The following is a 26,503-nucleotide window of genomic DNA, read 5'->3' as shown; positions in this document are numbered from 1 at the left end:
GTTGTAAAATATGCTAGAAGCTAGCCAGAAGGCTCATATGAGTACTTAAATGTAATCTCCCACAAAAACTGGAATATAGGGAAAGGTACAAGTTTTTTTATCTTAAAATCTTTAAACCTGGCCAGCAGAGACTGGTTCAGCTGTGGCAGGGCACAGGCAAGCCAGTATTTATTTGATAGCTCCTCTGGCTGCCAATGTATAATTTTCTTCATGGAAATTCCACTGGAAAACATGGATAATTGGAACCTCAAGCTCCTGTGCCTTTTAGTGCAGGTTTGTAATGTACATGCAAAGCTCTTCTAAACCAGAAGACTGCAGCTTTCACAGCTACCGGGCACCTTGGCAAAGCTGCCATCTTCTTTCTCCTTCCCTTTTCAGCTCTGTTTATAGTCTTATTTGCAGGTGGGATCTCCACTAAGAACAAAGAATTGTTATCCAAAGAATACAAAACACTATCTTCAGGCTCTGGTTGGCCATGATACTCACTTTCTATACCTATTGACTGTTGATCAGTAACTTTTCTGAGGACATTTTACATGATCAGAGCAGCTGTTTTTCAAAGTCCATGAAGATGTCCAGTTTTCATTTTTGCTCTTTGGTGCTGAATTCTGGGCCACAGCAGCACATGAAAGTTTATTGGAGGTGCTTTGATTCACACTTAGAAATTCAGCATAAATGGTAGATGAAGAAAAATTCCCAGAACCGACTTTGGCTGAATCAGTCTCCTGCAAAGACAAAGATAGTTCTGGATCTGTTTGGAGTCAAATGAGGGTAGAAGTTCCCGAAAAACATGGAGAATAAAAATGTGCTCATTTGATAAGGCATTTTACCTTCCTACATTATTCCTTAATCTTTACAGTGAAGGGATAAGTATCCAAGCATTACCTGCCCTTCATTCACTGTTCCACTGTCACAGATGACACGTACCTTTCTGAGTCCAGGTATGAAATCAGTCAGAGACATAGGGCATTTATTTTTTTACCCTTAAAATATTTGTTTTCTTTCCTTTTAATCAGATGGGTGCAAAACAGTTGCCACAGCCTGGAGAGCATATAAGAGTCACTTCTGACATTACCTTAACTCACCTTATCTAATATCCTGGGACTGACACAGCTACACCAACACTGCAAACTTCTGACATTGTCATTACTTAAACAGGCTGCTGGGATGTAGTCAAGTGTGATAAAGTCTGTGTCCTCTCCCTCAAGGCTCTCTTGGCCTGCATTATAAAAGTCATGAGCTTGCTGCCGGACATGGGTAGCCAGAATGACAACTTTCTGAGCTACCAGCTGAGTCAGAACTCAACATTTCTTTAATGAAATGCACTTAGAAAAAGGATGATCCTTTGATTAAAGCACAGGACTGGAAGTCAGGATATCTGTCAGTTCCCTACTGTATCATGGCTTCATGTGTGATCTTGAGCAAGTTACTTAGCCTCCTAGTTCCTCTAAAAAATGGGGACAACAATACTTCCCTACCTTGCATGGTTTCATTAATTAATGTCTGTAAATCCTTGGATTGAAATACCTATGCACGGATTATTATCAGAGAAAAAACATCCATACACCATTCACCAGTGTGAAACTAAGCTAAAGTAATAATAATAATGCTGTGCCGCTCTGTAACAGCTTGTATCTGGAGATCTGAAAGTACAAACACTTATTAATTAAGACTCAAAGCGCCTGGGAGGTAGATGGCTTGATATTAATTTTACAAATGAGGAAACTGGCATAACACAGAGAGACTGTGACTCCATGGCCACACAAGCAGAGCCAAGAAAAGAACCCAAGAGTCCCAACTCACAGTTCCCTGATCTAACCACTAAACTTGTAATTATTTTTCTATAATTATAGACTTCATAAAGTTCATCCACTGAATTGTGTTTTTGCTGCATTAATTTAATTCATCTCATCTCCATGGATTATCTTTGTAAATAATTTTTCTACATGCTATAATAATGGTGTCAAGTATCAAAGGGGTAGCCGTGTTAGTCTGGATCTGTAAAAGCAGCAAAGAGTCCTGTGGCACTTTATAGACTAACAGACCTATAGGAGCATGAGCTTTCGTGGGTGAATACCCACTTCTTCAATGCATCCGAAGAAGTGGGTATTCACCCACGAAAGCTCATGCTCCTATAGGGCTGGTCTGTTAGTCTATAAGGTGCCACAGGACTCTTTGCTGCTATAATAATGGTGTGTGCTGGGTAAGATTAATCTCTCTCTTTAACCAAGGGCATGTTTGAAAACTCCTCTGGATCTCTGGTTACACTCTTTAATACCTCTATGGCACTCACAATACATCTCTAAATAACATTCCTGAGCAAAATAGGCTTTTGGTGAAAGAATCTCACCCCAGAGGTTGGAGCATTTCAGTAGTGCTATGTGTATATAGTTTGTAAAACACTTTAGGTTCCCTCAGGATGCAAGGCTCTATATAAATGTATGAACTATTATCATTCACTGCTGAGGAAACACAATCATATTCCAGCAGCAGAGAAGGGAATTATTAAAAAGATTAATGTTGCATCTACAGTACTGAAAAATGAAATCAGGTTTGCATGATAGTATTATTCCTTTTGAGAGCTAATGCTGTAATATTTACCCATGCACTATTGTTTTTAATTTGTCATCAGGGTCATCAAACCTGGATACAAAACATATTCAGTATCAGCTTCACTGTCAAATTAAATTAGCAGTAAGACAGTTACTTAAGCAACTCTGATTACTGAGCTACGAAAAGGGCACATCTCCATTTCTTACACACAGCATATGTGCAGGACTGGCCTTACCATGAGGTGAACTGAGGCGTCCGCCTCAGGTGCCAGACTGGGGAGGGCGGGGGGAGTGGGGCGCCACTAGGACCCAGAGTGTAGAAAATTGTGTCTGCTGCTGGTGCATATGTATTCTCTCTGCTCTAGATGCACAGAGATGGTGGAGTGCTGTGCTGGAGGAAGGAGGGGACACGAGACATAACAGGCAGGCAGGAGAAAAGGTGAGAGGGAATAACAGAAAGGAGCAGGAGCTGCAGGGAGAGAGAGGAGGAGGAGGCTTTTATTACCTCTCTAGCACCCCCAGGAAGCTGGACTGATTAACACCAGCTTCTCAGGGAGCTTCCTGTTTCCTGCTGCTTCCCTGAACCCACTTGAGAAGAACAGGTGATCTACTGAAGTAATAGGAGCCAGTTAGGCCCTGAAGACGCTGATATCTTCCCTCACTCAGGCCCAGCTACCAGCCTGCTTTATTTGTCCCCTTCAAATGAATGCTGAGAGCCACGATAGCTGGCACAGAACAGCAGTTATGGGTGAAAGAAGAAAACGCCCCTCTGGGGCAGCATTCAGAAAAAGAAAAAAAAGTAAAGGAAGCTTTTCTATCTAAGCAGGAAGGAGCTCTCCTGAGATACATAGACACAAATGTTCACGCTGAATCTTCCGGCCCCAGTGAGGATGTGAGTGGTGAGGAGATGCCTGATCTTCCAGTTACTCAGAGTGCAGGTAACCTGGCAGCTACTGCAGCATCCATATCTCCACCTCAAATGGATGTAACCATGCACATTCCTGAAGAAAAGTGTAGATCAGAGAAGAGTGTGGTGGAGGCGCAAGAAACAGCTGCTGCTGAGTTTAGTTCCTTAAGTCTAGATGATCCAGGACTGTGGACCCACTTGAGCGACTTCCTTGTACTGCATGGGCCACAGCAAGTGAAAAACTTCATGTTTCCCAAAGACAATGAAAATAGAAATTTCCATCCAACACATTACTGGCATGAAATCCCCAATGGTGACAAAGTGGAGAGGCCATGGCTTATGTACTCAAAAACCCAGAATGCTGCATACTGTTTTTGTTGCAAACTCTTCCAGTCTAACGTTCCAGCCACATTGGGTTCTGCAGGAACAAAGGACTGGAAAAATCTGGCTAGAAATCTGGCATGCCATGAGAAGGCAGCAAATCACCAGAGAGCGAGCATTCCATAGGTGGAAAGAGCTTGAGATGAGACAAAGGTTAAAGGCCATCACAGATGATCAGCATCAAGAGAAGATGGCATCAGAGTCTCTTTACTGGCAAAATGTTCTGAAAAGGCTCATTGCCATTGTGAGAATGCTTGCTACCCAAAATCTAGCACTGTGTGGCTTCAGATCAGCTGTATGTGCCAAACAATAGAAACGTCCTTAAGATTGTGGAGCTGATGGCTGAGTTTGATGCTGTACTCCAGGAGCATCTAAGAAGAGTCAGCACCCAAGAAATGTACACACACTACTACCTTGGAAAAACAGTTACTGGCAACAAAAGTCAAACAGAAGATTGTGGCAGATCTGAAGTCAGCAAGATATTACTCTGTTATTCTGGACTGCACACCTGACATCAGCCATACGGAACAAATGACTTTAATGGTGCGTTTTGTAACAACAACAGAACCTAGTGAAAATGTCCCTGCAATGGTGACTGTCAGAGAGCATTTTCTAGAATTTATTGACATTGATGATACTACAGAGGCTGGTATGACAAATGTGCTTGCATGAGAGGTCAGGGCTACGGTAATGATGCTAACATGAGAGGAAAGAACAGAGGAGTGCAGACACGGATCCGAGAGTTAAATCCTCGAGCTTTTTTTGTCCCATGCAGTTCTCATTCATTGAACTTGGTGGTCAGTGGTGCAGCATCAGCTTCTAGTGAGGCTGCTGAATTTTTTAATGTAATTCAAAGCATCTATGTATTTTTCTCTGCATCAACTCATCGATGGCAAATTTTGAAGCAACATCTGGGAACATCCTATCTGACACTGAAACCACTGAGTGCCACACGATGAGAAAGTCGAGTGGAGGCGATAAAGCCTATCAAACACCAAATTGGGAAGATAGATGATGGCATAGTTACCATTATGGAGGATAATGCTATGACAGGAACGGTTTGTGGGAGAACGGTGGCAGAGGGAAATGAAATCACCAGATACATACATAACTTCAAATTTCTGTGTGGCTTAGTGTTGTGGCATGACATACTGTTTGAAATAAATTTTGTAAGCAAGAGACTCCAAGGTGTTGACCTTGGTATAGCTGGAGCAATCTGGACAAAGCAAAGTCATACCTACAGTCTTACCGGTCAGATGAGGGATTTCAAAACGTTCTGAAGAGTACACAGAAGTTGGCAGAGGAACTTCACACTGAAGCTAATTTTCCCACCCATTCAAGAATACAAAAGTCACTGAAGAAGACGACATTTTGATTACGAGGCACAGGATAATCCCATAAGAGACCCCAAACAACAATTCAAAGTTGAATTCTTTAACCAGGTGCTAGATTGTGCAATACAGTCAGTTGAAGAACATTTCATGCAGCTCAAGGAACACAGCAGTATATTTGGGATGTTGTATGATATTCCAAAACTCCTCACTATACCTGAAGACGACCTACACCAGCAATGCAGGGCACTAGAGACAGTGTTGACACATGATGACATATGCGATATTGATGCGAGTGATTTAGGTGATGAACTGTGTCAAGGCTGGATCCCCACTTTGAACTTTAGGGTACAAATGTAGGGGCCTGCATGAAAACTTCTAAGCTTAACTACCAGCTTAGCTCTGGTTCGGCTGCCACCATTTCAATGGATTCCATTCCTGGGAAACCTTGAAAAACCTTCACCAAATCCCTGGTGAAAACAAATCCAAACCCCTTGGATCTTAAAACAAGGAGAAATTAACCATTCCCCCTCCTTCCTCCCACCAACTCCTGGTGAATCAAGATCCAAACCCCTTGGATCTAAAACAAGGAGAAATTAACCATTCCCCTCCTTCCTCCCACCAACTCCTGGTGAATCAAGATCCAAACCCCTTGGATCTTGAACAAGGAAAAATCAATCAGGTTCTTAAAAAGAAGGTTTTTAATTAAAGAAAAAGGTAAAAATCATCTCTGTAAAATCAGTATGGAAATTAACCTTACAGGGTAATCAAACTTAAAGAGCTCAGAGGACTCCCCTCTAGTCTCAGGTTCAAAGTACAGCAAACAAAGATAAACACTCTAGTAAAAGGTACATTTACAAGTTGAGAAAAACAAAGGAAAACTAACACGCCTTGCCTGGCTATTTACTTACCAGTTTGAAATAGGAGAGACTTGCTTAGAAAGATGTGGAGAACCTGGATTGATGTCTGGTCCCTCTCAGTCCCGAGAACGAACACACTCCCAAACAAAGAACACAAACAACAAGCCTTCCCCCCTCCCCCAAGATTTGAAAGTATCTTGTCCCCTTATTGGTCCTTTAGGTCAGATGCCAGCCAGGTTACCTGAGCTTCTTAACCCTTTACAGGGAAAAGGATTTTGGAGTCTCTGGCCAGGAGGGATTTTATAATACTGTACACAGGACAGCTATTACCCTTCCCTTTATAGTTATGACAAACTGAAAGCCCTTTCAAGATACATTTCAGCAGGATCAACTCCAAAGGCTGTTCTGGAATATATGTGCACAAATAAGATGACCACCCTCTTTCCAAATGCTTTTGTTGCTCTGCACATACTTCTAGCACTTCCTGTAACAGTTGCCAGTGGAGAGCGCAGCTTCTCCAAACTGAAGTTAATAAAAACACATCTATGCTCCACAATGACACAGGAGTGGCTGGTCGACCTTGCAATCATCTCAATAGAGCATGAGCTGGCCCAGACTGTGGACCTTCAGGAAGCAGTTCAAATCTTTGCAACCAAGGCAGCACAGAAAGCACCACTTTGATCATTCAAACAGATAAAAATGCCAGTGTTTACTATGCAGACAAGAAAAGTTACATTTGCTGTTCAGGCATTTGAAAGTTAAGTATTACTTAAAATTTCTGAAGAAGGCATTTTAAGTTGTTAGTTTCCCTTTATTGGGGTAGGTAGCAGAGCAGTACGATGAGAGGAGTAGAACAGGAAGAAGGCAGAATTGAGACCTTTTAAAGTTTTGGCCCAAGCGAGGGGGCATGGGGGCATCATTTGAGCTCCCCGCCTCAGGTGCCAAAATGTTGTGGGCCAGCCCTGCATGTGTGGTATTTCTAATGCTCTCTTTGCCTGGTGCTTCCAGTCAATCGATGACCTGTGGATAAGGATCCTCTTTCCTCTTATTGATATATTTGGAATTTACAATCTTCTTGTATTAGTATCTCCCCATACAGAGTTGTAATAAACCAAGCTGACATTTAAAAAATGTGATGGTTATCTTCATGTCATCTTAGTTATCTGAGAAACAGAACTAAAGTAATAAATCCATCCAGAGCCATTCTCTGCTCTTCAACTGGAAATGTGAGCTTTCTGATTCTTTGTGCTGATGGGAAGTGTCAAAGAGTGCAAGTGAAAGGAATATGCTAGGACTGCACTGGGTTTTTTGGAAAGGAGAAGTGTCTTGGTTGCATTACCACTATTAAATGACATCTGAGACTGGGCGGAGTTTCATCTCTGCTATTCAAATAGTATGCTTATTGAAATACCGTATTTCCTGTTTGAAACCTCAATGCCATAATTCTATCTCTTGGGGCACTCAAAATGTAAAAGACAAATATCTGCCAGAGAAAAGAAAAAGAGCTGGGAGTCTGGGAGAATCAGGCCTAGTTTTCTACCCAAATCATTTTCCTCTCAAAGGCCCTGCATTAACATGCCCATCTCAGTTTCATTTAACTCCTCCATGAAATTTCAAGGGTGGAACCAAAGACATAATTAAACATAGTGTGGGGTCTGACTTCATAAGGAAAAAACAACAACAAAGAACTGGAACCAACATGCAACAAAACAAATCATGTGAGCCTTATATGTTGTAACCATCATCCTTCCCTACCCTCTCCCCAATAGGCTTTTCTCTTCTTCTGCTGTGTTATATCTAACAGAAATGGTAATCTCTTCATGGCCAGGATCTTTTTTTCTCATGTGTCTGGAAACCATCAAGATTTGCCACATTTAGGGGCCAATCCAATTTCCACTGAGTCAGTACAAATCTTTCCATTGACAGACAGAGATGGATGGAGTTTTCAGGCCTACTATCGCTTCCCTTGAAGTCACTGGCAAAACTCCCTTTAACATGAAAGGAAGCTGGATCAGGCCCCTAGAGTGCAGCGCAAGAACAGCCTACTTACATAGGGCCAGGTTGTTCCACCACCCTTACGTAGGCTGAGCAGTAATACCTTTCTCTGCCAGTAGTCCCTTTGATTTCAACAGAATTACTTGTGTAGTAATGTAAGAGGGATACAACCTAACTGTATGTATTTCCCAATAGTCAGGGTAGGAGTATCCCTAACAATGCTGGGGGATTTCCTGCCAGGATTTAATCATTGTAAGATAACTTTAGCAGAGTGAATGCCAGTATATTCTCCCATTTAGGAGAATAATATATCTCAATTTTTTGTCGGGCACCCAGATTTTATAGTGATGGGTGCATTAAAAATGTGCAATAAATGGAGATGCCCACAATAAATAAGTTGATAATACTCCCTATTTCTATTACCCTGACCTGTATTTTAAACAAACGAAAAAGAACCACCAGGATGTGCACATGCCTAAAGTAAACAAGCAGTGTGGAGATAGCAGGCTTCTGTGTAACTGACCCTGGCCTTCCACAGATTCTCTTGGGTCTGCCAGGTTTGGAGATAAACTCTAAACGGGGGGGGGGGGGGGGGGCAGAAGTAGGGGAAGGTGGCAAAACTGACCCTGCTTCACCCAGTAGGTAATTTGTGTAAATCTTCCAAAAAGTCCCCTCCTATGGACTTTTAATGTGTGGGAAGATGATTAGGCCCTTGACTGCAAGCAAGCCTTGTGGGGCAGGAGCGCTATGCCTTTTCTGTGTTGTGCGGTATCAAGCAGTTGGCAGCCTGCTATAAAATATAGAAAAATATTTTGGCATATACATGAAAATAAAAATCCACATAATCCATAAAAATCAGCTGAGTGGTAAATGATGAGGACAAAGCAGTCATTAAAAGTGAACTGGATTGTTTTATAAGTTGGGCCCATTCAAACAGAATGTGTTTTAATACAGCCTATTGCAACGTCTTACGTCTAAATATGAAAAATACAGACCATATCTACAGAACTGAGGACAATATCCTGGACAGCAGTGGCACTGAAAAAGATGTAGGGGATCATACTGCACAGACAACTGAACAGAGTTCCCAGTGCAATGCTGTGGCAAAGAGAGAGAATGATGCAATCCTTGAGTGTATAAACAGGGAGAAGTGAGTAGAAGTACAGAGGTTATTTTACGTCTGTATACATCAGTGGTGAAACCAAAAATTGAATACTATGTTCAGTTTTTATAAAAAGGAAGAAAAATTGGAGATGGTAAAGCAAAGAGCCACAGAAATCATTCAGGAGCTGGAAAAAAATGCCTTTCAGTGAGAAACTTAGAGAGTTCAATGTTTAGATTATCAAAAAGAATATCAAGAGGTGATTTAATCCCAGTGTCTAAGTACCTTCATTAGGAGAAAATACCAGATACTTAAAGGGCTCTCTAATCTAGCAGAGAAAAATACAACAAAAAATAATCACCAGAAGTTAAAGCCTGACAAATTAAAATTAAAAATAAGGCACAGATTTTAATTGTAAGGATGATTAACCGTTGGAACAGACTGCTAGGAAAGTGATGGATTCTCCATCTCTTGATAGCTTCAAAGCAAGACTGGATGCCGTTCTGGAAGACATGCTTTAGTCAAACACAAGGAACTGGGCTCAAAGAATAACTAGGTGAAATTCTATGGACTGTGTTATACAGGACAGACTAGATGATCTGATGATCCCTTCGGGCCTCAGAATCTACACATTAACTAGCGGGCCAAAGTTAAAGAAGGAATCTGCAACATAATGTGCTGAATTTGAAGTTTGTAGATTTAATTTTCAAGATATATTTATGTTCATCTTCACTTAATGTCCTTGTTCAGATCTAGTCCTTGTATTGCTATTATTTGTTATCCTAATATATACAGTTCTTTCCTGGTTTCCCAATCATGTATATTGAGCAGGATGGTAACATTTTGTTCCTGCATATATAGCTTATCTTTTGGTTTTTAACGTATTCCACTATCCTGGAGGAACTGTCCTTGGTGGGAGAGATTATTCAGTGATATTTAGGTTTGGTTAATTGCCCTCACAGTATCCTTGCCCCTGAGCTGTAATGGTGCTGGGCCCCTGGGCTCTAATGGGGCTGGCTCTGTTTAAGTATTTGACATCGTTTGCTATCAGACCATTTTCTTGTACGTTTGTTTACAATCTTTAGTCATGACTGTGTTTTGCTTACAGATATATTTTCATACAGATACAGAACTGGATTTAGATTATTTTCTAACTATGAAAATGATTCCACAAATTCAGAGGGTGATTCTGTATTTCTTATATCAGAGAAGTAGTCTTGCACAAGAATTCCCCAGATGTAGGGGAATGCCATGGATTTGCCACAGAAGCTCCTAAACCACTACTCCACCTTGCAGCCAATGCTGGGTTTGAAATGTGGGGAAAGGGTTAAGATTGAGACATTCCTATGCCCTGGAAATCCCGGGCTGCTCTAACAGCCCCCTAACTTGTGCTGTGGACAGGCCCAGCCCAGAGCAGCCTCAGGCTCAAAGTCATATTTGCAGAGTTCCCTTCTCAGCTATCCTAAGTGCTCCTAGTGGCAAGCTAAAAGCTGGGCAGCTGTATTGGTTCTTTGTGACCTTGACAAAAGGTGTCGTTCTTATATCAGGTTAATTTTTTGTCTTGATTATATGGTGTGTTTTGAATGACTGTCATTCAAAACAGTCACAGGGAACAGTTTTTTCACTTCTCCATGGACTTCCATAGATTTGTCACCTCTAATAAATATCTCATCCTGTGTTAATACACACTTTCTGCTCCCTCATGCTATATGGATCTTAGCTGATTTCCCTGACAACAATCACACAAGTGTCTCTGGTCATGTCAGCCAATCAGGATTGTGTGCGCGGACTGGTTATGGGAAAGAGCCTAGTGCAGTGCTGTTGAACCACCACTTGCAGTCCTGGAGACAACAAAATGTGGCTGCTGAGGGCAACTGTGTTAAAAAGAAAATGTGTATTTGATTATGAATTGAAAATATGTTCCCTGAGCTGTGAATTTAAAAATGAAATACTTGTATTAGCTTAATCACTATAGGGAGGGTAGAGGGTAGATACTATCTGTCTCTCATCTCCCTCCCTGCAGCCATATGAGCAGCTCGGGTATGAGCCAGAAGTGCACTATCAGCTCCTACCCCTTCCCTATTGTAGCTGCTCTGGCTGCCTGCTGCTTTGCAGGGAAGGAAGAACAGTAGCTCTGCTTGCACCATAGCCTGCTCCCTTACCAGGCTGTGGGAGCCCCTGCAAAACAGGATGGAGATCAACTGGCTCTGCCTGAGTCTGAAGGAAAGTTTAATAAGGATGTCTCCCTTCCACTAAACTGCCACCCAAGGATAGCCCAGGAGAGGGTAGAAAGAGGAGAGACTGAGAAGCAACAAACAGGATAAGCCCAAGTAATGGACTTGCAGTGCAATGCAAGGAAAGGGATCAATTCTCTGCCCTACAGTATTACTTGTAACCCCTTCACCTTTCTGAAATAATAGATTGGGCCTTCAGGCTGAAATTGGACCCCACTGTTCTAGATCATGAACACATTAACTCTAATTTCTCTCTGCTTGGTAAAGCTAATTTTTCCTTTCCTAAATATAAGGTCAAGATGGTGAAAAACACATTTAACAACGGATTGTTGTGGCTCTCAGTCTGACCACAAAAAGCGATGGACTCACTAGTAACCACACTCCATGGGAGTGTTTCAGTCTGTAATATCTGTGTGTTTGAAATTATGTAAAAGCAGCAAAGAGTCCTGTGGCACCTTATAGACTAACTAACGTCTGTTAGTCTATTAGGTGCCACAGGACTCTTTGCTGTTTTTACAGATCCAGACTAACACAGCTACCCCTTTGATATTTGAAATTATGCTGATTTCATCTAGAAGACAACAATCTAATTTGTACCTAGTGCTGGAAAAATCCTTTCCATACAGAACTCTGAGTAATTCTTTGCACTCCTTTTAGAACCATGTAGACAAGAGTTATTCTTCAAAATACAGCAAGCCATGTCTACTGGAATGTTACCTAAATCAACCAGACATAAAAGATTGAGCAATTGGTAACTTGCCTGGATACACAGTTACAGGGTTTTATGAAAGAGCAAACAGGTTAACGGCAGGAACCAGAATGCCGATCCATTATTTAAGAGAGGACAGAGCCTGTGGGCTCTTAGCAATTCACAGCAGTAGCATGTAACTGATAGAAGCCTTAAAGCAAGAGGAAAGAATCTGACTATTTAGTTTCCTGGGCAAACTAAAATATCCAGAGGTTCCAGCCTATAAACACTTGTAGATAGTCCCTATCACTAGCGTCATCATACTGACTTTATTGGAACTACCTGCCTACGTCAGGATTTCAAAAATTGGATTTACCCCCAGAATGCAGGATACTCTTCATTTAAAAAAAAAAAAAAAACCTCTATAGATTTACAAACTCTGAAACTTGTCATTTAAACGCTCTCATTGTAATCCAAATATTCTGCTTGTTTTAAGGATCTGTTTTAGAATTATTTAAAAAGTAGAAGAGAAAAATTACTTTTGAACCAGAATCGTTTTCACTAATGTTTATGTGATATACTGTAATTTCCCTAAAATAAGCAATTTACACTGATGAACATATTATATGACAAGTGACAATGGGAATTTTTGCATGAGACATGTTGTAGGCGACTTCTTTTTCCTTCCTGTAACTAAAGTATAATTTGGATTCATCTTATTGTCCCGTGACCACTGGAATTTTCTCCCTAATCTATACTGTGCACATTACTATGATATCTGAGTGCTTTACATATTCTAAGGTATTTTAGCAAGAAGGAACTTTGTTTCACCCTATTGGTAATTTTGGCTAATAGTGACTTCTGCATTGATATTTTTTCAGGGATAAGATAAAGTCACATAAAATGTTTCAAATTCTATTTGTTTTTATTAGGTTGAGTACTTCTTTCACTCTCCCATCCCCTTGAGATTACACAGGACAAAATGATAATAAATCCATTAAGGTTCTCAGCCAGATCCCTAACATTGAAACCTCATCAACTTTTTACTGGACATTATTTTGAGGTTTGTAATAATAGTTTTAGATTGAAAATGTAAAGTTATCTGGAAAAAATATTGACAAAATAAAACAGAACCGCCTGTGCTTCATGCCTTAGTAGTTCATGTTTTATTTAAGCATTGTATAGAATTGGATACTAGACAAATTTCTTTGAATTTTCTGCTTCACTAGTATTAGGAGTTTTATCCTTTAAAGCAGAGAGGGAAGATGGGGAAATTACATTCTTTGTAAGAGGTATCTTCTACCCTAATATTTAAACAGTGGCATATTATGAAACTTTATTCAAGATCACTGGGTTTAAGAATTTATAATTTATGCTAATAGTTTTCTGTTACTTTTAACAAAAAGATGAGAAGTAGATGAGATGATTGTGTTGGGAGGTGGGTTTTAGGATTATTAGGAACTGAGGAAAGGAGGAGCCTATACAGGAAGGCTGGTTTACATCTAAACCAAACTGGAACCAGACTGCTGGCATGTAAAATTAAAAAGGTCATAGAGGAGTTTTTCTACTAAGGGCTGGGGGAAAGCTGATAGGTGTGGAAGAGCACATGGTTTGGACAGAGGCTTCCCTTTAGGGGAGGATCTAGTAACTGGGATTCTCTATATCCTAGTAAAGAGGAGAGGATAGAAGTTGATGAAGTAGAGGTAGGAACTGAAGAGAAACAGTTAAATGAAAGAGTCCCATTCAATTACATCACATAAAGGCAGACAACTAAATATTGACAAGTTTTATAAGTACTTGTATACAAATGCTAAACTAAGATGGGTAAACTTGAATGTCTGGTATTAAGTGAACATATTGATGTCATAGACATTACAGAAACTTGGTGAAATGATGATAATCATTATGTTAGAAATTCAAGTCTTGGCTGCCATAGAAGACTGTGAGACTAGTGAAATCGTGACATTACAAGAGGCAAAATTGAGAGCCGAGCAATTGAGAGGAAAATGCTTAATCAATACTTGGGGGAAAAGGAGGTGTTGGTTAAAGTTTCAGCACCCTTGCCTCTTCACAGCTGAAGTGCACAAGCTCAGTATATCCACCAAGTGGTCCTCCAGCAGCCCGGGAAAATTATACTAAATATTACTGATATTTCTAAAGTCAAACAAACAAAGCTCACACCTTCAATCCTTACCCCTTCCAACCCTCAAAACAAAAAAGTGTTCCTTCAGTTTCTAGTACCTAGAACAGGGATGGGCAAAATACAGCCCACAAGCCGGAACTGGCCCGTCTAACATTTCTGTCCAGCCTGCCATGACTAACATTTTTGTCCAGCCTCCTATGCCCCCACGTGATCTCCGAGTCCGGGCTGCTAAAAGTCCCACGGTGTAGCGGGGCACTCAGGCAGGCTGCATGCCTGCCGTGGCCCTACGCCACTCCCAGAAGCAGCCGGCTGCTGCTGGCACATCTCTGCATGCCCCTTGGGAGGGGGGGGGAAGTGCGCAGGAGGCAACTCCCCACGCTGCCCCCACCCCCAGCACTGTCCTCACAGCTCCCATTGGCCAGAAACCGGCCAATGGGAGCTGTGGGGGCAGTTCTTGAGGGCATGGGCAGCGCATGGAGACCCGCTGTCCCCTTCCCCCCAAAGGGCACGCATAGATGCGCCAGCAGCAGCCACTTCTGGGAGTGGCATGGGGCCACAGCATGCAGGTAGCCTGCCTGAGCCCTGCTGCGCTGCCAGCCGGGAGTCGCCTGTGGTAAGTGCCTCCTGGCCAGAGCCTGCACTTCGCACCTCCTCCCGCACGCCAACCCCCTGCCCCCAGCCCAGAGCCTCCTCCTGCACCAAACTCCCTCCCAGAGCCCACACTCCTCACCCTCTCCTGCACCCCAACACTCTGCACTCCCTCCTGCACCCAAACTCCCTCCCAGACCCCGCACCCCTTTCATTAATATAGTAGAAATGTGCAGCCCATGACATCTTACCAAAATTCATGGAATGGCCCCCCCTAAGAAAATTATTGCCCACCCCTGATCTAGAACATGCCTTGGCAGCTGGAGAAGCTGAAAGCAGTCACAAGGCCGCTCCAAACTTATGTTGGGGGCTGTACTCATGCAAAACCAATCCTCAGGATTGAAAAGACACAAAGAGCCCCTTTGCTGCCTCCCCGCCCCCATCTGTGCCCAGAGCTCACTGAGTGCAGATGAGCATCTGACCTATGGAGTAAGAAAATGCAGTACAGAATGTGTCTGTAAGATGTGCTGTGATACAAGAGTATAAGGGTAGGTACATCATTTTTTTAGCAGCTTAGAACCTGGCATGAGAGCTCCTTGCAGCTGGTAATACTTAACATTACTTACAGTAACAGAAAAGGCCAGATTTTCAAAAGAGCTCAGCACGCTATAGCTCCTATTGAGAACATCCTCAATGGAAGCTGCTGGGTGACAAGTGCCTTTGGACGTCTGGCACCAATAGTAGGCTCTGGGAACTTTTGAAAATCTAGGCCAAAGGGATAAGTCTGCCCTCACACGTGGAGGTATATTGCCCATTGCCTTCAAACAATGGACGTATAAGAGCACAAACTTTGGCTATTATTTTTTTACAACCTGCAACTAATAGAACTTCTTAGCTCATCAGTTCAACAAATAGGTTTATAGATTATCACACTCACAGTTTGTACCACACATCTTTAATGACAACTAATAGTTACATGTTTATAAATATACTTTTTCCATCATAGTGACACAACCAGTGACTAGGTATGATTTAAGTAGACAAGACATGTAATGTTGTTGGTAAGGCAAGATAAATCACATTTCTATTCACAGGCTTCAAAAAGAGCAAAGGCATTAAAAACCCAGAATAAACTTTTTATATTACTTACATGAAATAATTTTTAAAAAAATTAGAAACAACAAACCAAGATTAACTTTTGAAGTGCAAACATTACAGAAAACACTAATATCAAAGCCAATTTACCAGTCCATGTTTAGAAAAGACAACTTTTTTTAAATAACGTCAAAGTGAATCAAAATATATAACAAAAGTTATTACAACAAATTGCATATGTTGCTAAAAGAATGCGGTCTTGAACAGCTAGTGTCTTCATTTGTGATTAGTGAGAGAAACAATTTATGTAACACTGTAAAAGCAAAGTTTGTTTGGTTCAAACCATTTTAAGAGTGGAAGACACCTTATAATATAGGCCTTAGTCCTGCAATTGGATCCATGCAGGAAGGCCTTTCCATACGAGTAGAGCTCCTTGGATTATCAAGGGGTGAAGTCCTGGATCTACTTAAATAAATGGATTTCACCCAAGGGGACTGCTCACATGGAGCTGATTGCCACAATTTGTTAGGATCCACACCAGCAAAGCACTTAAGCACATGCTTAAACTTTCAGCATGTGAGTAGTCCATTAACCTCAGTTGTACTACTTGTGTTTAACTTGAAGCACAAGTTTAAGAACTTGGTGGATCAAAGCCTCAATACTACTCGGTGTATTTTTAAGGTATAAAAGGTATAAAATAATATTACAATATTAATAAATAATAATACCATATTTTGGGGGCTCAAACCAAGCAGCTTATATGAATAGTATTACAGAAGGGATTTTATTTAGCAAACCTTCTGAAATGCTATTTTGTTAGTATCAACTATAAAGAGCCTGATCCTGCCCCACTAAAGTCACCTAAAGTTCTACCACTGATTGCAGCAGGAGCAGGATAAGGCCCACAATGCAAACATTATTTAAAACGTATGTTCTTCTTACCAAGCCCTTTCATATGGTATTACAGATACAATAGACCAATGCAGGAACATTAACTAACATTTCAAGTTAAACTCTAAAAAAATAGGTGTACCACTATATTGCATAGAAAAAAAATCCCTGGTATAAATATGCTTACACTGGATATGGAGGCTTTTTGCCTGCATTTTACTAGAACAAAGCCCATATATTTTAAGTAGTATAATTCACATTTAATGATGATTTCCTTGACTATGTTCTTTGGAATTGCTAGTGTATGTATTATTTCAAGAACATTTTTTATTCTGCATGCTATTGTTAAGTATTATAAGACAATACACATCAGGTGTTGTTGAGTTTTACAGCAAATTTAACTATTTCCACTCCCTAACTTTATAGTGAAAATGTTTGTAAAGCCTTAGAACAACTTCAGACCTAAAAAGTTTTCATTTCAATTATGTAATTAGTATGTTAACTGGTGAGCCTTTCATATATCAGAGATTGCACAAATAAGTTGCTGACAGTATACAAACTCATTAATGTTACTAAATTAGCTAAATGAATGCTGCTAAAAAGCCATGCACATTAATTTAAAGGTAGAAGAAATTTTGTTCAGAGACATGTTTCTTATAGTGAGCACTTGACTCTTGTGGTAGAGACTGTGCAAAGAAATGAAATCCATCCATAAATATCATGATATGTATTATGCACTATACAAGCAACTGAAACACACATTTAAAGGAGGGGTAAACACTACACACATCAGCCTTGTAAAAAACTAGAATTTCTGATTCCACCTAGAATATACATTTAGAATTATATCTTTATAAAAAAGTGCACATGTTGAATAAATATATTTTATAACATAAATTATGGTCACAGTATTACTTTCTAGACAATGACATGGTTTTATAGGGTTACCAGGAAGACATGTTTCTCATTAGAACACCTTTCATTACAATATAGGAAAATAGTACCTAATCCTTCTGGCTGCTCCAGATTGCTGGACTGCTGGCACAGTAGAAAAAATGTCAGCAGATTAGTATGAATTCTTAGGTTTTTGTTATAAAATGCATTTTAATGGGAAAGCCATGAATAGACTGTTCAAAAAATAAGAAAACTAATTAAGGAACACATTAGATTTCTTATTAGTCATTCTTGAAAGGCACCTAAAAATTCATTTTATGTTTGAACATATATTATAAAACAAATTATGAATGCTACTATAAATTAATTTACATTTAGAATTATATAGATTTAACAGATTTTTGCCTGTAGGCTCTATTAAAACATGCTTCAAGTATTTGATAAAAAGACCAAGGTTATGCATGAACAAACATCTGTTCATTCCAGTGATTCATTTTCCCCATACACAAAATCAATTGTGTGTTTATCCTTTTGTTTAACAACATGTAGAGGCACAGATATCCATGCTCAAAAAAATACTTTTATGATCTGACCGTTGTGACTAGATGCAGGTAAAATTAGCTTATCTTAAATAATTACATTGAAATTGACTGTGCCAATGTTTCAGTCATTGATTTTAAATACTGATGGGCATTACTATGATTAGCTAATTGAGGTTTAGTTTATAGTTACCTGAGTGTCACATTTCCTGGCATTCTGTTAAGGATTTCTAATAATGACTGAAAGAGCTGGAAAATATAGGCATAAAAGGCATTGGAATCACATGTAACAAATCCACAGAGTTAAATGTGAAGCAGCAGACATCAATGTGCATCATACATACAGTACAATTTGACTTACAGTATAAAGTACCATTATATTGCACAATACATAACATGGCACATTTCATAAAGCTACAATTCTTGCTCTGTAAACAACAGATACATTTTTACATCTATGACAGACAAAAATAATGAATAATTTTACTTAAAAGTAAAATATGTCATTAAATGTTATTGCCTTGGCAAGGTCATTCTAATATCGGTTGGAAAGGATGCGGTGATAGATTGACACAACTCACAGCTGACAACTTTTCTAGAAAATATCATCTGCAAAACATTCATATATTCCTAAAAAATACTTTTAATGCTTTACCGTGGCAATATAGTATTATCTTTATTCTGTGATCCTGTACACATTTGGTTTTAAAAAGTGGGCCTGATCCTGCTCCCATTAAAGTCAATGGAAGTTTTGTCATTGACTTCAAAGGGAGCAAATTCAGGCCTAATTTTTTTCAAAGCTAATATTTTTACAAATATTATATCGACTGTCATTCTATAGCTAGATTTTTTTTCATTTTTACCTCTCCTATGTTTCACAGTGCTATGTAGCAACCCAAATCTGGTATTAGGCTGAGCATATAAACATATGATAAGCATACATAAATGTTGCAGCTGGGAAAAATGCTCACCATCAGCGCAACTTAAAAAGGTTATTGGAAGTCTAAATAAATCCTCCTTAAAAATAAATTATTTTAATAAAAATTAAACTAATTCAATGCATGATTAAAATAGTGTAACTTTAGCATATCACTGAGATGATTTAAATACCCAACAACGCATTGTGAGCCTGCTCCTGCTACCACTGAAATCAATAGTAAAACTCTTCAGTCAAAGCAGAAATGGGCCCAATATCAACTTCCCAAAATTTGGAAAAATACACACAGTGTAGGTTAATAACTAGATTTTAATATAAGCTTTTAGAAAACTACTGCCTAGCCTTACAAATTTGGATCCAATCATGTAAACACACACATATTTAACTTTAAACACATGCATATACCTACTGAAGTCAATCTGCCATCTGTTGAAGTCAACAAAGTTACTGAGGTGTGTAGAGTTAAGCATGTGCATAAGTGTTTGCAGGGTCTAGGGACCGTTTTTGCAAAAACACTTCTAGCTTTGCCCTGCTCTAAACGCAAAACAAACTGATAAGAAACAGCTGGCTTGCAAGTTGGATCTCGCAGTCTACATTTTAAAGGCAGAAACCCTGCTAATCCGCTATAATACGTTTACAATACCTCCGCTGAATAACATGCACCTAGTTTTCCTGACTAGGTAAGAAGTTCACCTTCCAGATTTATATTTGAAAAATAACAGAACAAAATCAATAATGTATCTCAGCAGTATTATACAGCTTACACATTTATACCCCAATTCTACAAGCAAAACTCCAGTTGAAAGCAACAGCAATTTCACCTACATTAGGACAGCAGTTCAAGTCAGAACTACTGTGTGTTGATTATTAAACAAGGTAAAACTATAACTTGCTAATAAATATTTGGTGCATGTGCACCAAATATAGGTTTTCTGAATTTTAAAAAAATTAAGATACAGTTTATGAGAATAGATATTTTTAGCAATTAAACATCTACAAACACTGAAGTAATCAAACAGCACTCAGATGTAATCCCTTTAAGATTAATAGATTCATAGATTTAGGACTGGAAGGGATCTTGAGAGGTCATCGAGTCCAGCCCCTGCCCCCATGGCAGGACCAAATACTGTCTAGACCATCCCGGATAGCCATTTATCTAACCTACTCTTAAAGATAATTGTTTCAAAACTCTATAATTAAAGTCCTTCAGAGCTGAAAATGGTTGTCATAGTTTTCATATTTCCAAAGCCATTTAAAAACTGTATTACAGTAAATCTTTTCAATCTCCATAAACGAATAATAGCATACATAATGTTTTATATGGGTAGATACTAGTCAATTTTTTCCAAATAGCAGTGTTTTCATTTGATTAATAATCTGAATAACATTTGCAGAACTGCATCTGTTACAAAAAGTATAAGCAAAAATACGTCAGAAAACCATAACACATACATAAAGAGATATTTGCCAAGTGTTTCTTCAATTTTCAAAAAGTACTCTTCAATGGATAATACTCTCTCCCTCCTCTCATACTAAGGCTCTTAGAAAACTGGTTAACTGAAAAATATTTAGCATATCCTTATCAAAATATACTTCCTTATATAATTTAATCATGAACAATATATGGCCTTGATTCTACAAGCATATGCATGCTTAGCTTTGCACACAGTGCATAGAGTTAAGCACATGCATAAATGTTTGCAGGATCAGGGCTTAAATATTCCAAATTGTGAAATACACAATAGGACTTTGATAATATATGTGTATTACTAGGTCTTTATTAAAATTAAAGGAATTGGAAAACTGGTTTGGAATAAACAACAATACCATGAGAAATGCTGTTTTTGCTACTATTCCTCATGGGACTAGAAGCAGATGTAACTGAAATCAGGTGAGAAATCCTCTTCTCATGACATTTCCAGCACAGTGCTTACACCATAAATCTCGAGTCTGAAGAAATCAATCAATCGTTTGGACCCTTATCTGAATCAAACCAAAAACTAGAAACCTTGGGAATCATCCTGCAAGACGTGGAGCACGATCTGAGAGATGCTGAGTGCTCTTAACTCCCACTAAATTCAACAGAAGTTGAGGGAGCGCAGCATCATGTTAGATCAAGCTGCTTTGAAGATTTGACTATTATTACTGTCATAAAAGTGTAACTAAAGAACATATTCAAATGCCCATAAAACTCCATCCTAATGCAGTACATAAAGGATCCAAAACACTTATGGCTTGATCCCGAAGCCCACATTCACATGAATAGTCTCATCTAAAGTCAGTCATACCACTCACAGTCATTCCTACTCACACACACACACACACACACACAAGCGTAAGTGTTTGTAGAATCAGTGCCCTAATTTGGCCCCAGTACAATTCATATTCAGCTAAACGGCTCAATAAAATTTATTTTAAAATGAAAAAATATACTGGTCTTGTTCACAGTTAATAAGACACTAAATGTGGACTGAAAGGCAGATATTAACATATGTTTTAAAGTAATTTCACATCCTCTACGGCCGTGGTGGGTAACCTGCGGCCCATCAGGGTAATCCGCTGGTGGGCCACGAGACAGTGTTTACATTGATCATCCGCAGGCACGGCTGCCCACAGTTCCCAATGGCCGCGGTTTGCCGTTCCCGGCCAATGGGAGCTGCTGGAAGCGGCAGCTAGCACATTCCTGTGGCCCGCGCCGCTTCCCGCAGCTCCCATTGGCCAGGAATGGCGAATCCCGGCCACTGGGAGCTGCAGGCGGCCGTGCCTGCAGACGGTCAATGTAAACACCGTCTCGCGTTCTGCCAGTAGATTACCCTGAAAGGCTGTGTGCAGCCCGCAGGTTGCCCACCACTGCTCTATGGCGAATTGGCATCTGGAAAAAGACCCAAAGGACGGCCAAATTGCATTTCAAGGATGTGTGCAAGCGAGATCTCAAAGACATGGACATAGATGTGGACAAATGGAAAGATCTCACTCAGGACCACAGCTTTTGGAAACAACAGCTCAATAAAGGCTCTGGAGTTACGAGAGGAAGAAGTCCAGCTTAGTAGAGGAGAAAAGAGCTCGAACAAGGCAGAGGGTTGAAACACTACCTTTAAATGTGACAGATGTGGCAGAGACTCTCTCTCTCTTGGGTCCCTTCAGTCACAGCCACGGTTGAAATAAAACCAATTGAGGAAATTCTTTACCTCACAGGGGTGCATACCCATGGTCTCTCGAGACTGAAGGATGCCTACTACTAATTTCACATAATCATTTTGTTAATATTTATTTTGCTTTGTTTAGATTTAAAAGAAAATAGGTCTTGTCATAATGAAGGAGATGTAGGGGCCTTTATGAAATCAGTGGGTTAGTGGAGTTATTTTGGGCAACTTTTTTCAAAAAGGCAAAACTCCTGCACTGGTACGTCAGCATAAAAGATTAAATTCAAACTGAAATGCGCTAAAAAGGATAGGGATGGGATGCGAAATATAATTATGGGATATTGTAATATGTACTGAGAATGGGTTCAAATCTCATTTTTTATTCAGGTAAATCCCCATTTGCTTCAGTGGGATTTAACGACTCAATCCTGCAAATATGCATGCAAGTAGCTTTACTAATGTGAGCAGTCCCACTGAGCCACATCAGATTTTTACATAAATATTTACAAAAAATGTATTATGTAGTTTTAAAAACAAATATCAATTGAACACACGTTTTTGAAAACCAGTTACATTCTCCAACATTTGTCAAAACGTATACACAATTAAAAACTATTTAATACCAAACTGGTTACACCAAGGATGGAGGTTTGTAGCCTAGATTTTCACATGTGCCAATTTTCATGTGCCTGATATGAGGATGCATATTCTGTATGCAAACATAGACTTGAAAGACTGCATTTGGACTTACACTTGCAAGCACATCCAATTTGTGTATTTGAAAATCTAATCCTTAACTGACTGTGTTTTAATGCACAAATCACAGTGCAATGGACTGCATGGACACAGTGGAATTGACACTTAACAGTATTTTGCTTTCTCAGCACTCTTCTAAACATTTTTAAATAGATAAAACAAAGTTCTAAAATGAAAAACTTTATTCTAAATTGAATTATTTTTGTAGCATGAGAAATAAACCAACGCAAAGGATCTTCTGGGCTCCACTACTCAGCACTGGTTTGGGCCCAATACTGTAGTATTCGCTCACTGAAGTGAAGTCCCAATCTGGCAAAGTAACACACCTGAGTGGATTCCTATGCCCATATAAAACTACACTGACATCAATGGGGCACTGAGCAGGGGTCCAAACTGTTTATTAATTTGCTGGATTGGGGGCTTACTTCAGTAGGACTACTCCAGTGAGCTAGGGATGCAGGATCAGGCTCATTATCATATTTGTCCTCTTTGCTTCTAGGCCCTGATCCAAGTCCCATCAATTTTAATGAGAGCTGGACTTGATCTCCAAGTCACTGAAGCTGGCTTGCTTGCCCTCCAGGTTCCCAGTGATGACTAGCAGCTAGAGGCCATATAAATACAGAGTTCGCTACAGATTATTCTGCAATTGTCCAATCCATACTTTACAACAACTTCTATTATAACAACAAAAATGTAGCAAACTTGAGGTGGAAGATATGGTGGAACTCACAAATTACAGTATAGGACTTGCACACTTCTTATGCTTTGCTTTTGCAAAGAAGTTTGAAATGTTTTCCCCTAAATAAAGTTAGTTAAATAGAAAATATAAATAATTTATATTTATTTGTAAACAGAATTCAAAAAATATCTTCTAGTGAAATATAAACAAGCATTTTAAAACTAAGAGACTGTGACTAACTGCAGGGCAAACTATATCTGTGAGAAAAGTGGCAAGATTACAGTGGAGCGGATAAATGACAAGGCAGAAGAGGATAACTGTAGATAACATTGAAAACTATCTCAGATCCCCCAAGATCTCGTAGAAAAGCTCAGTATACCGAGTACAATTTTTAGTGGAATAGAAAAGAGATTTGGATGGACCTGCCAAACCGTACTTGCTTGCTCCTATTCCCCAGTCCCCGGCCATAGAATCCTTGGCGGGCTGGATGTACCTGGGCCAGCCCCGTGGGTTCTAACACGATACCCGCTCGATGCTCCAGGGGGCCCGGTCACATTCATGGCGGGAAATTCCTCCCCCAACCGCACGGCCTGTGAGAAACGCGCCCAGCAGCCGCTGAACCGGCGAGGCTGCCGGGTCAGGGAAGGGTGCTGAGGCGGCGAGGGTGGCCTGGGTCAGGGAGGGAAGGGGGCGAGGGAGCTCGGTTCTCCCCGGGAGAGAGCAGGCGACGCCCCCACGGTCCAGCCGCAGGCCGCTCAGATGAAGTGGATCCAGGCGCCGCCATCGGGCTCCTCGTTCGGGGAAGTGGCGGCCCGAGCTGCGCGCTGGCGGCCCCGCAGCCGGTAGTTGAGCCCCTCGTTGTTGTCCCAGTACTCGGTGCCGGCCACCCGGTAGCGCACGGCGAACTCCAGCGTGCCCCCCGCGGCCGCCGCCGGCAGGTGGAAGGAGAAGCGGTCGGTCAGGCCGTCGGCGGGGCCCGGCGACAGGTAGGCGGCCGCCACCTCGGCGCAGCTGACCCAGCGGTTGAGGGTGTAGCGCACGGAGACGGCCTTCTCGTAGGCCAGGTTGAGGACGCGCACGGCGCCGCGCAGGCCGGCGGGCTCGGCCCGCACCCACTCCAGCTTCACCTTGTGCCGCCGCACCCGCTCCGCGAAGCCGGGGCTGGCGCCGGGCTGCGGCGGGAAGAGGGGCTCCAACAGCGGCGACGGCCCGAACAGCACCGGCTCCAGCTCGCCCAGCGCCGGCGGCTTCCTGGTCTTGAAGAGGTCGGCGGCGCGGGCCGGGAGGGGCAGCGGCACCGGCACCTGGGGCAGGTCGGCTTCGCAGAAGTGGCGCACGGAGATGAGCTCCAGGCCCAGCGAGTCGGCGAAGCGCACGGTCTTCCTGCGGGACGGGCTCTGCTGCAAGGCCGGCCGCAGGCTGCGCTCGCCGGGCGTGGGCAGCGACTTGGCTCGCCGGCGCAGCGTGGGGCTGGGGGGCACAGGAGGCACCGAGGGCTCCCGGCCGCGGGAAGGCTGCGGCTTCTCTCCGGCGGCTGCCGCTTCTCGGACCACCGGCGTGGGAGACGGCTCCCCTTCGCGCTCCGGGCTGCAGTCCCCCTTGCAGTGCTCGGCCAGGCTGCCATAGAGGCAGGCGCTGCAGCTGAAGTTGCGAGGCAGGTAGAGCCGAGGGGGAGGCGTGGGCACTGAAGTGTGCAGCGAGGTCGCCTTATCCATGGGGGGCGAGAGGGCGACTAGGATGAGCGGGGCGGCTGCTGCTAGGGCTGAGCCCAAGTCTAATGCATGCCCAGAGCTCTCCGTTCCTGCGGCTGCCGCTGGCTCTTCCGCGAAGCTCAGCGGCCCCACCGCTCTGCCGCTTGTGTTGTGCAGCCTAGTGCATGATGCCAGCGGGGGCTCGGTTCGAGCCTAGTGCATGGTGCTGGTCCGCGAGCCCGGCAGAGTCTCCTCTATGCTGGTGCTCTCCGCGCTCCAGCTGCTGGGTCTGGTCGGGGAATTGGAAATGATGATGCCCGATTATCTCGGAGCTTTAGCCGATCCTCCTCCTGCTGCTTTACCGGACGGACCCTAGCGTATGATGCTGCCGGGATCTGTTCCCAGGCAGCTGCATGTGCCTGCGTTATACCGGTAGCACTGCGGTATCCGTTAAGATTTGGGGAGAGACTGTCTGTGACGCGCTCCGGCTCCCTATCCGTTGCTGACGCACTGGAGTCATGCAGCAAAATACGCATCTCCGTCCCTGTGTCATCCTGTCTCATCGCTACTCTGCTCTCCGCCCCGTCATGTCTTCCCTCCCACCGTCTCCCTTGTCCTCTATCCCGCTATCATCCCCCCTCTTCCCAGGTTTTCAAGGTTCTTCCATCCACCCTTTTCCTCCTGCTCCTATTCGGGGTCTTTCCTTCAGGATATGATCTAAAAACAAGCGGTAGGGTTTCCCCAGTGGTAGCATTACAGTGCACTGCTGCACCACTCTTCCTATCCGATCTGTTACAGAAATAGCAGCACCAGGAACGATGCAAAGTGCAGCTCTGAAAGGCAAAACGAATTGATAAGAAACAGCTGGCTTGCGAGTTGGCTCTCGCAGTGTACATTTCAAAGGCGGAAACCCTGCTAATCTGCTATAATGCGTTTACAATAGGTCTCTTGAATAACATACACCTGCTACAGTCCAGCTAGACATCTGTGTTTGTAATAAAAGCTAAATCCCAGTCTAAACAAGGACTGATTACAAAGTATGAACAGTTTGATCCTTCATGAAGTTAATTAGATTAGCAAACGGTATTCAAACGAAT

The 26,503-nt window shown here is 41.8% G+C and overlaps 1 protein-coding gene and 1 long non-coding RNA gene across 2 annotated transcripts in view; both read right to left on the bottom strand.

Annotated features, from left to right (window-relative positions):
- Window positions 1–584: 584 nt before the first annotated feature.
- The window catches only part of LOC135975683 (uncharacterized), a 38,144-nt gene continuing 12,225 nt past the window's right edge, over window positions 585–26,503 (bottom strand). Inside the window, exon 3 of the long non-coding RNA XR_010592675.1 lies at window positions 585–725. This is a non-coding gene — a long non-coding RNA (uncharacterized LOC135975683). The remainder of the gene's footprint in view (window positions 726–26,503) is intronic.
- Window positions 24,338–25,607, bottom strand: PPP1R3E (protein phosphatase 1 regulatory subunit 3E). Its single transcript, XM_042852136.2, has one exon. The coding sequence runs from the start codon at window positions 25,428–25,430 to the stop codon at window positions 24,471–24,473; it is 960 nt and encodes a 319-aa protein (XP_042708070.1). The 5' UTR covers window positions 25,431–25,607; the 3' UTR covers window positions 24,338–24,470.

This window comes from Chrysemys picta, chromosome 14 (genome assembly GCF_011386835.1).
Source record: "Chrysemys picta bellii isolate R12L10 chromosome 14, ASM1138683v2, whole genome shotgun sequence".
Classification (NCBI taxonomy): domain Eukaryota; kingdom Metazoa; phylum Chordata; order Testudines; family Emydidae; genus Chrysemys; species Chrysemys picta.
This window is presented reverse-complemented; position numbering and strand designations above follow the sequence as displayed.